This window comes from Malaclemys terrapin, chromosome 23, assembly GCF_027887155.1.
Source record: "Malaclemys terrapin pileata isolate rMalTer1 chromosome 23, rMalTer1.hap1, whole genome shotgun sequence".
Taxonomy (NCBI): Eukaryota; Metazoa; Chordata; order Testudines; family Emydidae; genus Malaclemys; species Malaclemys terrapin.
The window spans coordinates 6,771,472-6,790,658 of NC_071527.1; the positions used below are offsets into that span (position 1 = coordinate 6,771,472).

At 59.5% G+C, this 19,187-nt stretch overlaps 2 protein-coding genes across 3 annotated transcripts; one reads left to right on the forward strand and one right to left on the reverse strand.

Annotated features, from left to right (window-relative positions):
* Positions 1 to 618: 618 nt before the first annotated feature.
* LOC128828296 (pleckstrin homology domain-containing family A member 3-like) lies at positions 619 to 8,563 on the reverse strand. Its single transcript, XM_054012830.1, has 8 exons — positions 8,483 to 8,563; positions 6,791 to 6,907; positions 5,747 to 5,902; positions 4,618 to 4,754; positions 3,832 to 4,002; positions 3,381 to 3,424; positions 2,852 to 3,009; positions 619 to 2,214 (listed from the first exon to the last, which is right to left on the reverse strand). The coding sequence occupies exons 1-8, from the start codon at positions 8,520 to 8,522 to the stop codon at positions 2,153 to 2,155; spliced, it is 885 nt and encodes a 294-aa protein (XP_053868805.1). The 5' UTR covers positions 8,523 to 8,563; the 3' UTR covers positions 619 to 2,152.
* A 634-nt stretch (positions 8,564 to 9,197) lies between these two features.
* On the forward strand, positions 9,198 to 19,035 carry TARBP2 (TARBP2 subunit of RISC loading complex). Of its 2 annotated transcripts, none has more exons than XM_054012828.1 (9): positions 9,198 to 9,353; positions 10,324 to 10,493; positions 11,283 to 11,388; positions 11,944 to 12,027; positions 13,312 to 13,384; positions 15,613 to 15,730; positions 16,283 to 16,410; positions 17,164 to 17,356; positions 17,832 to 19,035. In XM_054012828.1, the coding sequence occupies exons 1-9, from the start codon at positions 9,301 to 9,303 to the stop codon at positions 17,987 to 17,989; spliced, it is 1,083 nt and encodes a 360-aa protein (XP_053868803.1). In that variant the 5' UTR covers positions 9,198 to 9,300; the 3' UTR covers positions 17,990 to 19,035. The 2 variants fall into 2 exon arrangements, with proteins under 2 accessions (XP_053868803.1, XP_053868804.1); XM_054012829.1 differs by having other exon boundaries at positions 9,237 to 9,273.
* Positions 19,036 to 19,187: the final 152 nt, after the last annotated feature.

A 19,187-nucleotide genomic window follows, 5' to 3' on the forward strand; every position in this document is an offset into this window, starting at 1 on the left:
ACCGCGGCCAGTGGGAGCTGCGATTGGCCGGACCTGTGGACGGGGCAGGTACACAAACCGGCCCAGCCCGCCAGGGACTTTCCCTACACAAGCGGTGGCTCCAGTTTGAGAACCACTGCTCTAAACCACAAGGGAATAAACCCTCTCTGCGCATTTTGGTAAAATACACAGCAAACTCACTGTGCTCTTTCTTTAAAATACCCTCTCCGCAAAAACAAGATCACCCGGGAGCTAAAGAACGGGAAATAGGCCGTGTTGGATCAAGACACCAAGAGAATTTCACAGCTGCTTTGAAGCAAGGTCTGTATTTTGCTTAAACACCCGGGGAGCTGCAGGAACCTCCTGCCGCTCCCAGAGTCTGGAAGAGCTCGGAAGGATGCCTGGATCAAGACGGGAAGAACAAACAGTAGCCGCCGTGAACGACCCAGCGGTTTGGGTCGGAGCCACGAAGATTCAGGCACTTCCTTTCGCTTGCCGATTCCGATGAAGCAGTTTCGTTCTGCAGCAATTTCAGGCTTTAGCGACTCCAGAGCCGCCTTCCCACACTGTGCAGCTGCGCCTTCCACGGGCCCTGGGGAAAAGCCCCCACGGGGGAAAGAGACACATGGAGACGAGCCACTTGTTTCAAAATTAGAGTCTTTATTGCAAGGCCTGATCTTTGGCAGAGCTCTCCGCAGAAACGGCTGCCTTCCCTCGGCAAAAAAACAGTCCCAACCTAGTGACACAAAATCCTGTGTCAAAGGATAAAGAGCCAGAGGACAAGAGCAGGGACTGTTCTGCAGCTCCATGAGAATCGGCCAGGTCCTTGCTGTAGTGTCCAAAGAGTTTAGCATTGGGTGTAGTCACCTGACTCAGGTGAAGTCCGGGTGGGAGGAGCCAACCCTCCCCTGGCACCATCTTTCTCCTCATCTCTGCTTCTACTTTCCCCAAGCCGTAGGCTTTGCTCCCAGCAGCCCTTGCGGCAGGAGAGCCAGCTGGGCTCTCGCTTCTGGCCTTGGCTTGAACCGTCAGCAGAGCGCAGATGGGAACTGGCCAGAGGGAGGCACCCAGACAGATCATAGGAACCAGCCTCCTCTCACCCGCCCACTGGATCCAGAGGCTGTGACGAGAAAGTGAAGAGGGCGCCCCCTGCTGGGTGAAGCCTGGCTGTAAGAGGTGCTTTGATGCACCATGGCACCGAACTGGGCACCAACTGGATGGGACAAGAGGTAGAAGAGCAAGATCCCCTCTTAGCCCCATTTTTGGGGGGCAGTACTATTTCCTGGGCAGGGAGAGCTCTCCCCTGACACACCACATAGCGGGGACACCGGCTGTGCTCCTGTGGATAACAGGGGATCCTGCTGGATTGCATTTGGCCATTAGCACCAGCACGCTGGCTGGCTCTCTGAGGCTCTAATACTGTGTTGGCTGGTGATGGCAGACACCCCGGATCCCTCCCTCCTGCACTGATGGCATCACGCACAGCATCACAGCGAGGGGGAGGGGACAAGAGGCTGGGGCAGCAGGCGTTTGGGCTCTGTGGGCTGGGGAGCAGAGAGGGGGCAGTTTTCCGGTTTCATGCTCTGCAGATTTCCCCCACCTTCCCCAGACCTAGAGACAGGGCATAAGGCCAGCACAGGTGCCAGGGCACCATGCCCAGGGGAGATCAGCACCAAGGAGAATGTTGCTCTTCTGCTCCTGGGATGAGGCCCCCTTTGCCCCATCCCAGGATGGGAGCTCTGTCCCCTCATCCCGGAGAGCCTGCGTTCCCACCGCCCATGGCACCCGCTGATCAGTACCACCCCACAGCGCCCCTCTGGCCTCTTCCGCCTGCACATCCAAGCCATTTCCAGACCCTCCCCCGTGCAGACGGGGAAATGGATGCAGAGCATGGAGGTGATCCGCCCCTGGTCACAGGACTAAAGCATCCTGATGCCCAGTCCCCTGCTCTACCTGCTAGACATTACTCCCTTCCCAGAAGGGCACCGCGCCGCTCCCTGCAGAGCTGGGACCAGCGCAGGGCGAGGGGGGGAAACAGGTGGGGGCCAGCCTGAGGAGTTGAGGGGAGAACACGGCCCCATTGTTCTCTGCTGGTCCCTGGCAGCTCCCAAGCACCGAGAAGTTCCCAAGCCCCCAACGTGAGCCAGAGGCAGCGCCTGGATCCTGGTGTCGCTCACTTCCGCTTGTCACTGCCAGCCGATTCCGCCGGGGACCCTTGTGTGGGCAGCGGTGCCTCTGGCGAGGGAGGGGAGGAGGAATTAGGGAGAGCAGCAGCTTCTGGCCTCTGGGGGGCTCTGGCTCAGGGCTCCAGTCCCCAGGCTGGATCAGGCAGGGGGCATGGGCAAGGTACCCTCAGAGAGTCACTCGGTTCCTGTTACTTCCTGCGCAGGACAGACTCATCTAACCCACCACTGCCACCTCCAGAGGCTGTCAGCGTCACCATCCTGGGGGAAATTGAGGCACAGGGAGGGACTCGCCCCTTGTCTTGCAGAGCTGGGAATGGAGCCCAAGAGTCCTGGTTCACAGGCCTGTGCTTGGTCCACTAGAATCTGCTTCCCCTGCTCCCCTCTCACCAGTGGGGCCCTGGCTGCCCGTCAGCATGGAGACGGACACCTGCCCACAGGAGACAGCTTGGGAGTGACACATGGGAGCCATGAACCTCAGCCCCAAAGGGCCTATGTGGGGGGGGAGGGAAGGGGAGTGCCCTCCAGGGTGGAGCTGGAGGGGGGCGGGGCAGGGGCTGATGCTGTCCTTCAATCCCTGTAATCATTTGCAATGGGACAAGAAGCCAGTTGCCCCCAGCTGGCCATGTGACCACACTGCACTGTGCCAGCTCCCCCTGGTGGTGGGGAGGCTGCCCCGCCGCTCCTACCTTCCCTCTCCTCCACGATGGTGCCGACAGGGCTATCCGGTACGGGGCCCTGCTGGCTCCAGTGCTGCGAACGGAACATCACCATCTCCTCCAGGTTGCGCACCACCGTCATGGCGCCCTTCTGTGGTGGAACCGGGGGCCGGGGCGCCTCCGCCCCTCTGCAAGAGGGGGGGCAGGGTGAGAGCCTTGGCTTGGGGATGGGCACCAAGTGTGGGCATCCAAGGGAGAGCCCGGCTAATCGCTCCCCTCTCCCATCCAGTCTACCCACCCAGGGGGCTGGGGACCTTCCCCATCTCCAGCTAGGGGAGCTGGGGTGGCACCATGCAGGGCGAGGGCCTGGCTTGGAGGGAGCCAGGACCCATGTCGTGGGCACCCAGAAGCCAGCTGCCTGCCTGTGCCCGCATCCTGCTCGGTCTCAACCCCGCAGCCGAGCGCAGGGACCACAGGATCCTCACCCAGCACAGAGTGAAACAGCCCCTCTGTGCCACCCGGGAGCCCCCCTCCCTTCCCCCTCGGCCAACCTGCTCACCTGTCGGGGGACACGATGCCCGTATGGCTGAGGGAGCGTCTCACCTGTGAGGCCAGAAAGCGGGAGGGTCAGATGGAACCGAGCGAGCTGGGGGCACCGGGCAGCTCTGGAGCTAGTTCAGATCCAGCTCAGACTGCCAGCGCGGGCACACATCTGATGATAGCCAGGGGGCCAGCATGCGCCACGCTGGGATCATAGCAACGTCCTTAGCAAAGAGGCCAAGGATAAACTGACCCCAGACACCCTGCTCAGAAGCTTGCCCTGGGACTGCCAGGGCTCTGCCCTCTCTGAGGCCATGACCAGAGCCTGGCTAGCTCCCAGCCGACCCACACAGCCCCGTCTCTGCACTTGGGGCTGGCAAAGAAACGAAGCATGCAGGATTTATGATCTGTCCTAGACAGATGCCATTGCTAGTCCAAATGCTGCCCCCCTGCCCCAGGGAGGGTCTTACTCTATGGGAGTGCGGGAGCTTGGTGCCCACGAAGTCCTGGGGCAGGGGGGCCGGCGAGGGCTGGTAGAGCTCAGGTGCCAGGCGGGCGTTGGCGAATTTCATGCACTCCTCCAGCGTGGAGATGAACTGGCTGCAGGTGGCTCTGAGCAGAGAGGAGGCTTCGTTCATCTTCTGGGAATAGGGAGGACAGAGGGTTACCGAGAGGAACGGCCACCCACAATCCTTCGCGCTTCTGTAGCACCAGCCTCCCCAAGCCTACTGTACAGGTGGGGAAACCGAGGCAAAGAGAGGGGCAGTGACTTGCCCTGGCCACCCAGTGAGTCAGTGACCTCCCTGCCCCTTTTTTAGCTGGCTCTGTGGCATCGCAGACATGCGTGCCAAGGCATTGCTCAGAAGAGAAGGAGCTTTGGAGAGAGAGTCATGCCTAGTGGATAGAGCAGGGGAGTGGGAATCGGGATTCTTGGGTTCTTTCCCCCCTATGGGCGCAGAGTGGGGTCTAGCGGTTAGATCAGGGGGGTCACATCCACTTTCACTCCTGGACCCTGCCCCATCCGCTTATGCCGTGAAGCCTCATACCCCATGAGGATCCCGGCGACATCGCAGCACAGCCCTGCAGCAGGGAGTTCCGCTGGTTGACTCTACACTGTGTGCCGCAGCCCTCGCTGAGCTGCTGGAATCAGGCGGCTTTTGTGCCCCGGCTGGAGGGAGAGGGTAGCCAGGACCGGTGTCCTCCAGATCCTCCTAAAACCCAACAGTTCCCCTTTAACCTCCCCGCTCCCTTTGAACCTCAATATCGAGAGGGGAGCCGTTGTCCTGGGGCCGTGTGGACTCCTGGACGTCCAAGACTTGCTGAGTCAGCACGTCGCAGTACAGCCGTAGCTCCGACAGCTTCCGGCCCAGGGACTCGCTGCTCAGGTGCATATCTGCAGAGAGACGGGAAGATCAATATTGCCTCATTCCTATCCTGCTCCTCTGGAAGCCCCAGGCCCTGTATGGTACATACAGGGATTGCTTCGCCCCTGCCACTGAAATGCAGCCACCTCTGGGGTGGAACGTAGCATCTGTTTAACAACCTGCAGTAACACTGCACTAGTCTAAGACAGGAAGTAAAGAAAAACAGAGGATCCAGCAGAAACTGTCAGGGGAGCCAGAATGGAATGAACCATGTTGGAATTTAGCCAGGACACAGGGGTTGATGCCCCAGTTCTTACAGCGTGCATTGGGCTTGTTAATAAGTGGACCTGTCCTGTGTGGTGGCATTGGGCTCAGCACTGACCCAGAGAGGAAAAAGCACCCCCTACTGGAGTCACCCACTCTCCAGCGCAACACCCCGTAGGGCTGCTCTGGGCTCAGCATTGACCCAAAGGGGAGAGCGCCTCCTACTGAGCCTCACTCTCTGTAACCTAGTGCCTACTACCACTGCACTCTGGGGTCTGTGCTCATTGCAAGGGGAGAGTGCGCCCCCTCACTGATCCCCCACCACCTCACAGCACCCTCTAGTGGGCTGGGGCTTTGGGGTCAGACCATCCACTACTGGGCCCCCCACCCCATAACCAGCAGGTCAGAAGCATGAAATTCCAGTTCTCTGCAGTCACAGACGAGTGACTGTTTACTAAGGAGGAGGGAATGCCCACACCTGAGCCCTTCTCTGCTGCCCGCCCCATCGCAAAACTGAAGGGTGCAGCCAGGCCTTCCACACCCCTCTACTGCTGCAGTCTTGGCCGATGTCCCTCAGTCCCAACCCTCTGCCTCCTGCTGCCCCAGGGCTGGGCTCCCCCAACCCCCCGATCTGTCCCTTACTCCTGCCGTACAGCTCCCCCCTGCCCGCTATTCCAGGCCCAGATCTGACCCACCCCAAGAGAGATCACCGTTTCCCTTGCATGGTGCCCACCCTCTCCCTTCAGGAAGGACCCACCTTTGTCCTTCTGGCTCCTGCTCTCGCCCAAACAGGCTTTGGAGCTTCCCAGGGCCACCAGCCACTTCTGCCTCTCTGCAGCACCCCGTGCCTTCAGGTAGAAATACTGCTCCCCTGGAATCACCAGCTCCATGCGCGTGGGGTCGGTGGGGTGCACTGCAGGGACAAGACAGTCGCTGGGCGAGTTCCCAGTGCTCGGGTAGCAGAGTCTGTTCTCACCTTGCATGACACGATCCAGCTCTGCAGACCATGGGCTTCTCCAGGAGGGGAGTGGGGTCCAGTGGTTAGAGCAAGGGACTGGGAGCCAGGACTCCTGGGTTCTATGCCCAGCTCTGGGAGGAGAGTGAGGTCTAGTGGTTAGAGCAGGGGACTGACCACTAGGACACCTGGGTTCTATTCCCAGCTCTGGGAGGAGAGTGATGTCTAGCAGTTAGAGCAGGAGACTGCGTGCTAGGACACCTGGGTTCTGTGCCTGATTCCAACAGCCACACACTCTTTTGTAGAATTTGTGTACTAGACTGGACAAAGCCCTGGAATAATCTCCAGGGTGGTGATTCTTAAACTGGGGAGCTGTCCTGTCCCCCACCCCCCCCCCAGTAAAACCCCCAGCTGGCTGCAGACCGCAGACCAAGCCGGGGTTCTGAGGGGTTTCAGGACCCACTGAATCCAAGGGAAACCTCCCACACGACTGATCAGCTCCCTTGGGGTGTGAGGTACATCTTCAGTGGCACCACAACTGCGCTCAGAGGTAGAAGCGACATGCAAATCCTAAGGGGGCAGAGACTGGGGAGGACAGAAATAGCCCAGATATATGTGTGTGGGCGGGTGTCTGTCTGTCTGTCTGCGGGGGGAGGGGCAGGTGAGAGCAGAAAGGGATGGGAAGGGCCCATTGGAGAATCTGGCCCCCCAGTGTTCATTAAACTCTGGACCGTTGCCCTGCTAGGATCCCAGGTCAGCAGCACAGTGTGCCAGCCCCTCCTGGTCCAATCGCCCCCCACTACCCGCACGAGCTTCTCACCCAGCAGGGGAGTGCAGGGCACCAACCTTTGATCTCACAGACGGCCATCTTGATGCTGCCCTTGCTGCCTTTGCCCACGTCGTCCTGAGAGTCATAGTAGGACAGGATGCCGCTGTCCAGGACAAAGTATCGTGGCTGCCAACCTACAGGGGAAAGGAAAGACCAGTCACGCCCCTAACATCTGCCAAGGCGCTTCTCTCCTCCAGGGAGCCCGGCTCCCTCAGCTGCCGCCTGGCGCACAGCAGCTCTGCCCACACAAGGCTGTCTGGTGACTATAGCATGGAACCAGGACTCCTGGGTTCTATTTCCAGCCCTAGGAAAGCGTGGGGTCTCGTGCTTCGATTCTATTCCTGGCTGTGGGAGAGGAGAAGGTTCAGAGTCAGGACTCCTGGGTCCTATCCCCGTCTGTGCCCCCGACACGTCGTTTCCCCAGCGGTGTCCGTATGTGGGTATTACGGAGGTGACATGCTCCAGTGAAAGGGGCTAGAGAGGTGGAAACGCAACGCCGACAGACCCCAGTCGTCAGCATGCAGGATCGAACCTGGGACCTCTGATATATCTCTATTTATCTCGCTCTACAGCCTTAGCTAACAGCCTCTACTGCATGAGCTAAAAGCCAAGTGGCTATCTTGCTCTCCCTCTCCGTGCCGCTAGATGGGACAGAACACCACATCCAGGAGGTGTGAGGGTTAGGCAAGGCATCTAGGGCCAGTAGGACTGGACCGAGGACATTTCTCAGCAGCCGGAGAGTCCTATCCTGCCGCCACCACTGCCCAGCGATGCCCAAGGGGACACAGGCCTAGCCAGAGCAGATCGCTCAGCCACCTAGTCCAGCGCTTTGCCAGCCGACACACAGCACCCGGGACTCTCCTGTTTCTGGCTCCATGACAGCTGCCCAGTGCTGGAGAGTCTCGGGGTGGGATCCCAGGATGTCTCCCCGTGGCTGGGTTCTAGGGGACACAGCGCAGGGGTGCTGGAGAGGACAGCAGGTTATTTGCTACCCCTCCCCCTTTGGGGTCCACCTGTGTTGCTTACCCTGTAAGGGGGAGAATTACAAGCAAACTCTGCATCCTCACGACCCCCCAGGGACAGGGTGGCCCCTGCCCCCAGTTGGCACCTGGCTCTCAGAACGGAACAGGGAGCGGCCCATGGGCCAGCTGGCCTTTGTGCCAAGTTAGAGCTCGGGACTGGGAGAGGCCGGTGCCACCCTGAAACCTGCTGGGGGAAGGGATGATGGGGTCCTTCCATCCCATCCGGAAACATGCAAGGGGGGCATAGACCTGGCCCCGTTCAAAGGGAGGGAGGCAGCCCCTGGCATGGGGGGTGGGTCCAGGTCCCAGTCCTGTGAACCTGGTTCAGGGGTGGTGAACCCACTTCAGGGACAGCGGGGTCACAGACCTGTCCTGGTTTGGGGAGAAGGACATGGACCTGCCCCCGGTTCAGGGGGAGCAGGCCCAGGTCGGGGGAGGAGGGCACAGAGATCCAGCCCGGTTGGGGGGGAGGGGCACAGACACCTGGCCCGGTTGGGGGGAAGGGAGGGACACAGGCTCCGGGTACGGGAGGGGGGGGGGGGGGAACACAGAGACCTGGCCCAATTCGCAGGGGTGGGGGGAGTGTCACAGAGACCTAGCTCAGTTCAGTGGGGGGGGGTCACACGGACCTGGCGCGGTTCGGGGCCCCCAGGCCAGGGGAATCCCAGACCCGCCCCCGGCCGTTACCCGAGAGGTAGTTGGTCCATTTCAATAACGCTCCCTCCATCGCCAGGGTAGTAAATGTGAGCCACCCATTGACAACACCGAGGCGACCAGCCAATCACGGGCCGAGGAGGGCGGGGCCATAGCGCTTTTGTCCAATAAAAGGAGCGGATTGGACACTGGGGCGGGACATGGGAAAGGCCAGCCAATCACCATGGGAGATAGTGCACGGCTGGGCGGAAACAGCAGGAGTGTCACCAATGACATCAGCAGACCCCGGCAGGTGGCTAACCAGAACGGTCCGTTCCGCAGGGCCGCCATTTCCCTCTCTTATTGCGCGCAAGGGCTTGTGGGCAATGTAGTTCTCCAGCCCATTCTATTCCTTGGCGGCAAGGCAAGCGGGAAATACAAATCACAGCGGGCCTTAGGGCAGCTGAGCGCACGGCGGTGGATTGTGGGTAATACAGTCCTCCTGCCTCCCAGGCTCAGAGACGGGAGCTCAATGTCCCAGGATGCATCGGGGGTACCAGTGTGCGTCTCACGCGTTTGTGGGTAATGTAGTCTTCCCTGCCCACATGGCCCCATGGAGGGGGCGTGGTGGGGACTCCATGTCCCAGGATGCATCGGGGGCAGCGCCGTGCTGCGCTGGGGGTTGTGGGTAACGTAGTCCCCCTGCCCGTTAGGCCAGGTACGGGGGCCCTGGGAAGGACTCCATTTTCCAGGGATCCCTGGGCGGCGCTGGCGGCCTCCCCAGCCATTGTCGGTGGCGGCGCGCGCTGGCCGGAGAGGGGCTCCCACCCACGGCTGCGGGCAAGGTGGCTCCGGTGGGGCAGGAGGAGGGAATGAGTGAGGAGGAGGAGGCCTGTGGGACCAGGAAGAGTGGCGGGTTCCCCAGGTAACGGGGCGGCCCAGGGTCAGCCCCTCCCACCGCTCCCCCCACTGGGGTATCCTAGGGGGTCAGCCCCTCCCACCGCTCCCCCCCACTCGGGTATCCTAGGGGGTCAGCCCCTCCCACCGCTCCCCCCACTGGGGTATCCTAGGGGGTCAGCCCCTCCCACCGCTCCCCCCACTCGGGTATCCTAGGGGGTCAGCCCCTCCCACCGCTCCCCCCACTGGGGTATCCTAGGGGGTCGGACCCTCCCACCGCTCCCCCCACTGGGGTATCCTAGGGGGTCAGCCCCTCCCACCGCTCCCCCCACTGGGGTATCCTAGGGGGTCAGCCCCTCCCACTGGGAGGTGGCGGTGGATCTTGGGGGGGCAGCTCCTCCTACTGCCCCCACCACTGGGAGTCTTCTAGGGGGTCAGCCCCTCCCCCTGCACTACTGGGAGGCGGGGGCGGGTCTTGGGGGGCAGCTCCTCCCATCACCACCCCAATGGGAGCACATGTCTCCCCAGCTCCCATTGGCCCCTCACCCCACTGGGTACGGGGGTGGGAGATCATGGGGTAGAGACAGCTGCTCCCACTGGGTACTGGGGTATCTTCAGACAGGGGTAGGGGGTGCAGGACGGCTTCTCACACTGAGCCCCACCACCCAACTGGGTACTGAGGAGATATTCACTGGGGGCATCACGGGGGACAGCTGATCCCACTGACCCCTCCTACTTGGGGGTGGGGGTGTCAGGGAGACTGCCATGAGATGAGGGGTAGCTGCTCTCATTACAGCCCTTCCCCCTTACTGGGGGACTCTTTCACAGGATCAGTAGGGTGCTCTGGTGTGGGAGGGGTAGCTTCTCCCACTGCCTCCTTCCCCACAGCTCCCCCTTCCCAGCTCTGGGAATGGCCCTGGGTGTTTCATGTCCCAGGGCCAGCCCTGATCTGTGGTCGTTTCTGAGCCTGTGTCCCTGTGTTGTGTCCCCCGCTCCAGTATAGAGCAAATGCTTGCCTCCAATCCTGGAAAGACCCCGATCAGCCTTCTCCAGGAGTATGGGACAAGAATAGGCAAGACGCCCGTGTATGATCTACTCAAAGCCGAGGGACAAGCGCATCAGCCCAACTTCACCTTCCGAGTGACTGTCGGGGACATCAGCTGCACTGGTCAGTTACCCATGGGGGAGGCGGGTAAATACTGCTCCCAAGCAGGGGCAACCTTGGCATTGCCACCGACTTGAGGGGCCCGATCCTGAGCTGCCTCCTGCTGATAGGTCGTGTCTCTGCATTAAAGGTATCACTAGTGCTTGGAGCCAGGGGGGCTGTGGATCAGGACTCTTGGCCTCTAGTCTGGGTTCTTTTATAAAGTGCTTTGAGCCCTGTGGGTAGACGTGCTATGTAAGAGCTAGGTGCTGGCGCCGTAGTGAGCGGTGAGAGCACGCGTAGGGAGTGGTGACTAAGATTTTTTGAGGTGGATGGGAGTTGTCATCCTGATGCATGGGGCCCATTCAGGCTGCGGATGGAACTCGGAGCTTCTTGCCTCCTTATCTGGACCATGCCTGGGGCATCCTTGGCGGGAGGATCCCAGGGCCTCGAGGTCTTAGATTCAGCTGTTAGCACTTAAGGTCTTGTTTGGTAGCCTCTGAGTGGAGGGAGTTGGCTGGGTCTCAGCCCAGCTCCTAGTGGCACAGGTGCCTCCATCATAGAAACAACCTCCCTGATTCTTGGCACTCGGCAGCCCCCCGTGGGCCACTCTTCAGGGCAGAATGGGCCATGGAGACAGAGTTCCTTGCCCTGCTGCTGTCCCTCCTTGGGGGCTAGAGGCTGTCAGCTTTTGGGAGCTGCTGACCTATCACTAGCACAGAGAGCAACTGGGTGACACAGCTGGGAATAGAACCCAGGACTCCTGACACCCAGCCCCCCACTGCTCTAACTGCTAGACACCCCGCTTTCCAGGTCAAGGCCCAAGCAAGAAGGCAGCCAAGCACAAGGCAGCAGAGGTGGCCCTAAAGCTCCTGAAAGGGGGAAATATGCTGGAGCCAGCAGCATCGGAGGAATCCAGGTGAGGGGGGCAGAGTGGGGACCTGGGGCTTTGCTTAATTTGCTTCTCAACTTCTTCGATCGCTTACCTGCAAACTTGCATCCAGACCCAAACCCGTCCTCTACTCCCCACTCCAGTCCTGTCAGAGTAGAGAGGATTTGGAGGGACAGGGGGGAGAGTTGGGGGGTGGAGAAGCTCGGCTGAGGAAACAGACCCAGCTGGTGCAGCCTATGGGCTAGAGCACTGGACTGGGACTCAGGAGGTTTGCGTTCTACGCCTGCTGGGTGACCTTGGGGAAGTCACTTCCCTTTTCCGTGCCTCAGTTTCCCCAGCTGTAAAATGAGGATAATGGTGCTGATCTCCTCTGTAAAGTGCCTTGAGATCAGTGGGTGAAAAGCACTACATTAGAGCTGGGTGGTGGTATTATTCGTTACTAAAACATCCCTAGTCCCCGCGGTCCCTCTCCTGCCCCCAAGTGGCGCCACACCCAAGTGTTTTGAGCTAGGAAGAGCTGGTTCTTGTTGCGCTCGGAGGCGCGAAGCCTGCTTTAATGTTTGTCACCTTTTATTTTCAAAGCTCTCCTTTCTCCCTAGAGCCCCTTTCTCAGCTCAGCACTGCGGCGGCCCCCGCAGCACCCATCTTGCCTGCCGCCTCTCCCAGGTAAAAGGGAAAGTCACAGAGAGGGGCTCTGGGCCAAGATTACCCAGGATGATCTTGGGACACCTCCTTTTTTATTGAGGGGGACTGCTCAACTTAGACACCTCAAAGGGGTTTGGTTATAAGAGCCTGGTGGGGACTCCATATCCCAGCATGCATTGGGGCAGGAGGGGTTGTGGGTAATGTAGTCCTCCTGCCCATCCGGTCTGTAGGTAGAAGCCTGGTGAGGACTCTGTATCACATGATTCTTTGGGGCAGTAGAGTACTTCGCAAAGGGTTGTGGGCAATGTAGTCTCCCTGCCAGCCTGGCCCATAGGCTGGTGCCTAATGGGAACTCAGGTATCAGGGCCCTATCTGCAGTACTGCAAATCGGCATGCTATTTGGTATTTATTCTTAAAGCCCCAGCTCCTGGAGTCATGTTGTTTCACAGGGAATCTCAGCTTCCATTCAAAAACTGGATAGGTGTCTTGCCCTGGGGGTTGCTTAGAAAAGCTCCAAAAGGTTTAGTAACCACCAGGCAAATGTAAGAACCCAACAGTGATTATTGTTTAAAAATCACCTGATTCTTAAGCCAGTTTCCGGCCATGGTATGTTCAGGGTCCAAGGCTGGGCACCCAAAAATCACTCAATCCATGCTGGGGGCCGTGCTTGGGAAACTCTCTGGCCTGGTGAGCTCAGAGGCACGTACGTCTCGCCTGCATCTTTCATACCAAAATGTCTTTGGGTGTTGGGTTGTGTCACGATGCAGCCGTCTCTGGGGCAGAGCATGGCAGGTGTCTTACAGCGATACAACTGCAGTTTAGGGCAGGGAGTGAAAGAAGGAGCCTGTTGGTAATTGAAAGTGCAGGGGGTATTTGGGGCAGCGGAATGGAATTGCCGAAATTGGGATTCGTACCCCAACTCTTGTGAAAAGAGCCAGGGGGACTCGTGTGACCCCCAGTGCTTAGGACCTCGCTGTTACGGCTCAGCTAAACAGCACCATCTCTAGCACTGCCTGCTAGTGCCAGGCTCGGGGTCTGGAGTCAGCGCTGACTCAGAGGGGAGAGAGCACCCCCCATTGTACTCCCTGCAGCACAGTGCCCCCTAGCATCCTGCTGGGGCATTGCAGCCAGTGCCTTCCACTAAATCACCCATCCCAGTTCCATTGGGCGTCTCCTGCCAGTGGCTCCCCACGCCCTCCCGCAAACCCCTGGCACCTCCAGCCGACTCCTTGGCCAAGGGCTGTAGGGAGCAGCCCAGGCGGTCAGCTCAGCCCCCTTCACTGGGTGTTGTTGTGTCTCACTCAGAAGCTCACAGATGGAGGTGAAGTCGCCCGTCTCGCCCCAGCAGTCGGAGTGTAACCCCGTGGGGGCGCTGCAGGTAGGTGCGGCCGTGGCACTTTGCACTGTGGGGCGGGGGCCTCTGTTCACTGTGAGGAGTGGCAGTGCCCCAGATAAGGCTGGCTGGGTTGGGGATGAAGCTAGCGAAGCAAAAGGCCTCATCACCCTCGAGTACCAGAGACCCCGGGTGGCCAGATGGAGCAGAGTGGCTGGAACGGGTTGATTGGGCCCAAATCCTGACAGCTGTTTGATGGCTCATGGGAGATCTGAGGCTTTGCCATCTCCATTAACAGCTTCAGCAGACGGGTTCCTCTAGCGGGTGGTTCGGGGGGACTTGGCCTATCCGGGCTGTCCCCCACCCTGTGGTTACGGGACTCCGGTGCTGTCCAGCTGGCCCCTTTCAGCAGCTCTCAGATCCCGGGATTGTCACTGGAAGAACCAAACCACAGCTGGTGTCCCCAGTCCCATGTGTCTCGCCTGTGGCTGTCGGGTTCCCTCAGCCCCTCAAGTGTGGGGGTGTTGAGGGGTGAGTCTCACAGCACCGGCTGCGCCATGTGAGGACCCCTTCCAATAGCATTTGGGTTCCTCTACCCTTGGGACCTCTGCCCAGATGGGCTGTCCCCAACCACAGACACTGGGCAGCCCAGGCACTGTCGGGCAAACTCCCCACCCTCCCCTTGAGTTTACCCTGGTTGGGCTCTCGGTTTCCATGACTTCTGCTGAGCCAGTCTGCAAAGCAGGTAGGTTGCCATGGTGACTTAGGGATGCATATGTTGATGGCTAGAGCACTCGACTGGGACTCTGGAGACCTGGATTCTCTTCCTGGCTCTGCTACTGATCTCAGCCAAATTGCTTCCCTGCTCCGTGCCTCAGTTTCCCCTCCTTTGTCTGTCTGGGGCAGGGGCTGTGTCACTTGGTGTCTGTGCAGCACAATGAGACTCTGATCTCAGCTGAGACCTCTAGGCACGACCATGATAAAACCAATGAAACTAGGGCTGTCAATTAACTGCAGTTAGCTCAAGCGATTAACTCGTAACAAATTAACTTGATTAAAACAATTAATTGCGATTAATCACACCCTTTAAACTTCTTATAACTAGTTGGAGATATTTTTCTACATTTTCAAATATTTTGATTTCAATTACAAGACAGAATACAGAGTGTCCAGTGCTGACTTTCTATTACTATTTTTGATTACAAATATTTGCATTGCCAAAGAGATAAACAAAAGAAATCATATTTTCCATTTCACCTCATACAAGTACTTTAGTGCAATCTCTTTATCATGAAAGTGCAACTTAGAAATGTAGAATTATTTGTTTTTTTACGTAATTGCACACAAAAACAAAACAATGTAAAACTTTAGCGCCTACAAGTCCATTCAGTCCTACTTCTTGTTCAGCCAATTGCTCAGACAAACAAGTTTGGTTACATTTGCAGGAGATAATGCTGCCCGCTGCTTGTTCACAATGTCACCTGAAAGTGAGAACTGGCATTTGCATGGCATTGTGGTAGCTGGCATTGCAAGGTATTTATGTGCCAGATGCGTTAAACATTCATATGCCCCTTCATGCTTCGACTTGTAGATTTGCACAATTTTTTTTTTTACAGTGCGAATATTTGTAATCAAAAATAATATAAAGTGAGCACTGTATACTTTGTATTTTGTGTTGTAATTGAAATCAATATGTTTGAAAATATAGAAAAAATAACACCCAAAATATTTATAATAAAGTTAAATTGGTATTCTGTTGTTTAACAGTGCGATTAAAACGTTGATTAATTGCAATTAATTTTTATCACATGATTAATCACCATTTTTTTTAATCTTGCAATTAATCATGATTAATTTTTTTAGCCTTGCTGGTGCTCACACCACACCTAGGCGCCAACTTCTCCTGGTGCTGCTGGGTGCACCAGGCGATCCCCCCCTGCCCCGCCTCTGTCCCACCTCCTCCCCGAACACGCCGCGTTCCCACTCCTCCCCCCTCCCTCCCACAGCTTGTTACACCGCGAAACAGCTGTTTCACAGCGGCAAGCACTGGGAGGAGAAGCAGGGACGCAACGCGCTCGGGTGGGGGTGGAGGCGGAGGTGAGCTGAGGCGGGGGGACGGGGCAGGGAGCTTGGGTGCCGGTGGGTGCAGAGCAGAGTTGGCGCTTATGACACCACGTATCCCAGCTGTGCCTGGGCCAGGCAGTCTCCTACTCCCCTACCTGAGGAGGCTCCTGCCAAGGCTCTGATGATGCCCCGTCATCTCCCTCCCCAAGGAGCTGGTGGTTCAGAAGGGCTGGAGGCTGCCGGAATACACCGTCACCCAGGAGTCGGGGCCTGCCCACCGCAAGGAATTCACCATGACCTGCCGGGTCGAGAGGTTCATCGAAATAGGTAACTGCCGGCCGTGTACTGAGGCGACATGGGTGATGGGAGCATCTCCACCTCCCATGGGGAGAAGAGGGTCCGGGAGTGGGGGGGTGTTCAGATTCATTCCAGAGACACATGGTGCCCCTAAAGTGGGTGAGTGAATCCAGTGTTCAAAGGTGGAGCCAGGGAGGGGCTGGGCAGAGTCCTGACCCACAGTCCCCTGCTGTCCCAGCCCTGGGCTCTCCCCACCCGAGCTCTGCCGGTGCCTCTCAATCCCGACACACAGCTTCTCTGCTATCCCAGGCCTGAGCTCCTCCCACCCCAGCTCTGCTGGTGCCCCTCAATCCCAACCCGCAGCTTCTCTGCTATCCCAGGCCTCTCTTGAAGGCCCACGCCCATTGATGATTTTTCCCAGACAAGGCCCTAGGGGACTCCTTGGTGCAGCCAAAGGGCTCCTCTTCTAGCCCTTCCCTGTGCTGTACAGGAGTTAACCCCCTGTTCCCCAGAGGGCAGGCAGTGTCCATGCCAGGCTGTGGGCATCAGCGATGGCAGCGCTCCCTCTGTCTCCCCCTGCAGGGAGCGGCACCTCCAAGAAGCTGGCCAAGCGTAACGCGGCGGCCAAGATGTTGGTGCGAATCCACAATGTGCCCATGGACCAGCGGGAGGGCAGCGAGGCCGAGGTGGAGGAGGACCAGTTCTCCATTGTGAGTGCGGGCGAGGGCAGGATGGGCATGCTGCTTGGAGACAAGGGCCTCACCTTCTGATAGAGGAGGTGTGTCCATAGAGACTACACCTCCCAGCATGCAGTGCTCTGTGCTACTAAGACAATGGGGCCTGGCCCTCTCACTGGAGAGGTGTGTCCATAGAAACTACAACTCCCAGCATGCAGTGCTCCATGTTGCTTGGAGGCAATGGGGGCATGTGTCTGGGTTTCCCGCAGGGGAATGGGTGGCTCATGGAGACTATAAGCAGCGCAACAGATTGCATGCCGGGAGCTAGAGGCAATGGGGCCTTGCCCTCTCTAATGGAGGGCACGGCCCATGGAAACTACACTCCCCAGCATGCAGTGCACCATGCTGCTTAGAGACAAAGGGGCCTGGTGGGGTGGGGTGGCAACCTGTGGAGGCTACAAGGCCCAGTCTGCAACATGCCCCTTCATGCTGAGCAGCTGGGCTCAAAGTAGTGGCTTGTCCACCCTACGGCATAGCTGTGCCAACAGGCCCCGTAGTGTAGAAGTGAGGGTTCCTGCGTGGGCTAAGTGGGCAGGGCTGTGCCCGCATCAGGGCTAGGGCTGTGGCACTCAGGGCGTGTCCCTTTTCCCACCCCCGGGCAGCGCAGCTCTGCAGATCTGCATTGTAAGCGTAGGCCAGGCCTAGACATAGGCCAAGCCCCCAACACCTTGCCCCTTGGCCACTGCTGGGCTGGGCCCCCAGCTGATGCTCTCTCCCCCACCCCAGACCGTGGGGAACAAGCTGGACAGCCTGAAGGGCCGGCTCTCGGCCTGCACCTGGGACTCGCTGCGCAACTCGGCCGGTGAGAAGATCCTGCATCTCAAGAGCCACCCGCTGGGGGCGCTCAACGCCGGCTTCTGCAGCCTCCTGCAGGAGCTCTCCGAGGAGCAGAGCTTCGACATCAGCTACCTGGACATCGGTAAGGGGCAGGGATCCCATGCAGGCCCCCGCCGGGCCCCCAGGAATGCTCCGCCATGCCGCTGAGGGCTGGCACTGTCCCGCCGTGGGGCGAGGGCTCCACTCCACCAGTACTGCCCCCTCTGAGTGGCGAGGGTCCCCCAGCACTGCGCCAGCCCCCTTAGAGCTCTGCTGCATGCTGGGGGCTCCTCAGCCATTCGTGGGGACTAGGGGCAGCAACCTCCAGAGTCTTAACTGCTGATGCCAGCCTTGGCGGGAAAAGCGCCCTGCCCTCCAACAGGGACTGAGCACCCTACCCCCCAGGGGCTCTGCCTGTCACCCTCTGCCCCTTCCCCTCCCCCGGGCCTGAACACCCTGCCCCCCACCCCTCGGGGCTCAGCAGCCCCCCCAGGCACACCTTGCAGTGCTCACATCCACGTCCCCCCGGGGCTCAGCCTGCGACGCCCCCGGCCCTGACACCCCATCTCTCCCCACAGACGAGATGAGCCTGAGCGGCCTGTACCAGTGCCTGGTGGAGCTGTCCACGCAGCCGACCACGGTGTGCCACGGCTCTGCCGCCTCCCGCGCCGCCGCCCGCTCCGCCGCCGCCCGCAACGCCCTGCAGTACCTCAAGATCATGGCGGGAGGCAAATGAGGAGGCACCTGGGCCCAGCAGAGCCCCTGGGGCGTGGACACTCAGCCAGGTGGGTGCCCGGAGCCAGGCCGGCACACGCCTCCCCAGGCCGGGGCTGGGGCAGACACAGGTTGGACCCACACGCAGCCCCGCGGCCAGGGCGGGGCGTCCTGCTGCCCCCGACTCGCGAGGGGCAGGACCTGGAGCCCCCAGGAGAGATGCCAGCCCTGCCCCTGCAGCCTCCACCAGGCCTGAGTGGGGTCTGGGCGCAGGGACGATCTGGGCTCGCAGGGGCGGGGCTCACTCGCTCCGACACCCCCACCGCATGTGGGGGCACTGAGGGCCAGGTCAGCAGCCCCCTCTAGCAGGAGATGGTTCCTGATCCAAGCGCTGCCCGCTCCAGGGTGCCCTGGGCTCATCCACTGAGTCCTCCTTCCCCAGCCGAGCCCAGTGCTCTCCTCCACTGCACTGTTGGGGGGTAATGCTGCCCCACGGCTCTTCTGAGCTGTCCCCCAGCTGCCGTCCTGCTCCAGCCACAAAGAGCAAAAGTTCTTATTGGCCATAGGGAGGGTCAGCACCCCCCACCTTCCAACCCCCGTCCCCACATCCCCAGACTCGTCAGCAGCCTCTGACTGTGCCCCCTGACCCAGGTGGGGCTGCACCCCCCCCCCCCATACCCTTGTTGTCAGCAGCTGAAGCACCATCCTAGGAACCGGGTCCCGAGTAGATTTGGAGCATGGAGCTGCCCTGTGCCCCCGGGAGCTGCCCCCCTAGGGGTCTGTGCTGGAGCCGCCCCCATGGGACTGGAGCGGGGGCACGGCGAGGGTAGGGCAGATTTTTATTGTTATTTAAAGGCAAGACACAACGTTTTTTAAGCCCAAATTCAGGTGCAGCCAGCCCCTGCCGCGGGCACAAGGACCTTTCTGCAGGATCAAATCCCCTCTGGGAGGGGCAGCTGCCCTCGCGTCTCCTGTCCCAATCAGCGTCTGGAGCCCGTGGGGGGACTGTCCCAGAACCCGCACTGGGGGAGATGGGAAATAAACTGGACGGAGGGGTTTTCTCCACAATGTTGGTGTGTTTCCTTTTTGGGGGACGGGAGGGGGCCAGCTGAGTCTTGGGCTGGGTGGGTGGAACCGGGTGATGGGGGCCAATCGTGGGGTGGGGGCAGCTGCGTGCAGCCAAGGCACCCGGGTGCCCATCGTCAGGTGGGGGCACTGGT

Excerpts from the sequence above, each read along its gene's own strand:
- LOC128828296 (XM_054012830.1), bottom strand. The coding sequence starts at position 8,522 with ATGGAGGGAGCGTTATTGAAATGGACCAACTACCTCTCGG. Across the intron at positions 4,755-5,746 it reads CAGGAGCCAGAAGGACAAAG|ATATGCACCTGAGCAGCGAG; the intron begins GTGGGTCCTTCC and ends GTCTCTCTGCAG. Across the intron at positions 3,425-3,831 it reads AGCTCCCGCACTCCCATAGA|GTGAGACGCTCCCTCAGCCA; the intron begins GTAAGACCCTCC and ends CTGGCCTCACAG.
- TARBP2 (XM_054012828.1), top strand. The coding sequence starts at position 9,301 with ATGAGTGAGGAGGAGGAGGCCTGTGGGACCAGGAAGAGTGGCGGGTTC. Across the intron at positions 11,389-11,943 it reads GCAGCATCGGAGGAATCCAG|CTCTCCTTTCTCCCTAGAGC; the intron begins GTGAGGGGGGCA and ends TTATTTTCAAAG. Across the intron at positions 16,411-17,163 it reads AGGAGGACCAGTTCTCCATT|ACCGTGGGGAACAAGCTGGA; the intron begins GTGAGTGCGGGC and ends CCCCCACCCCAG.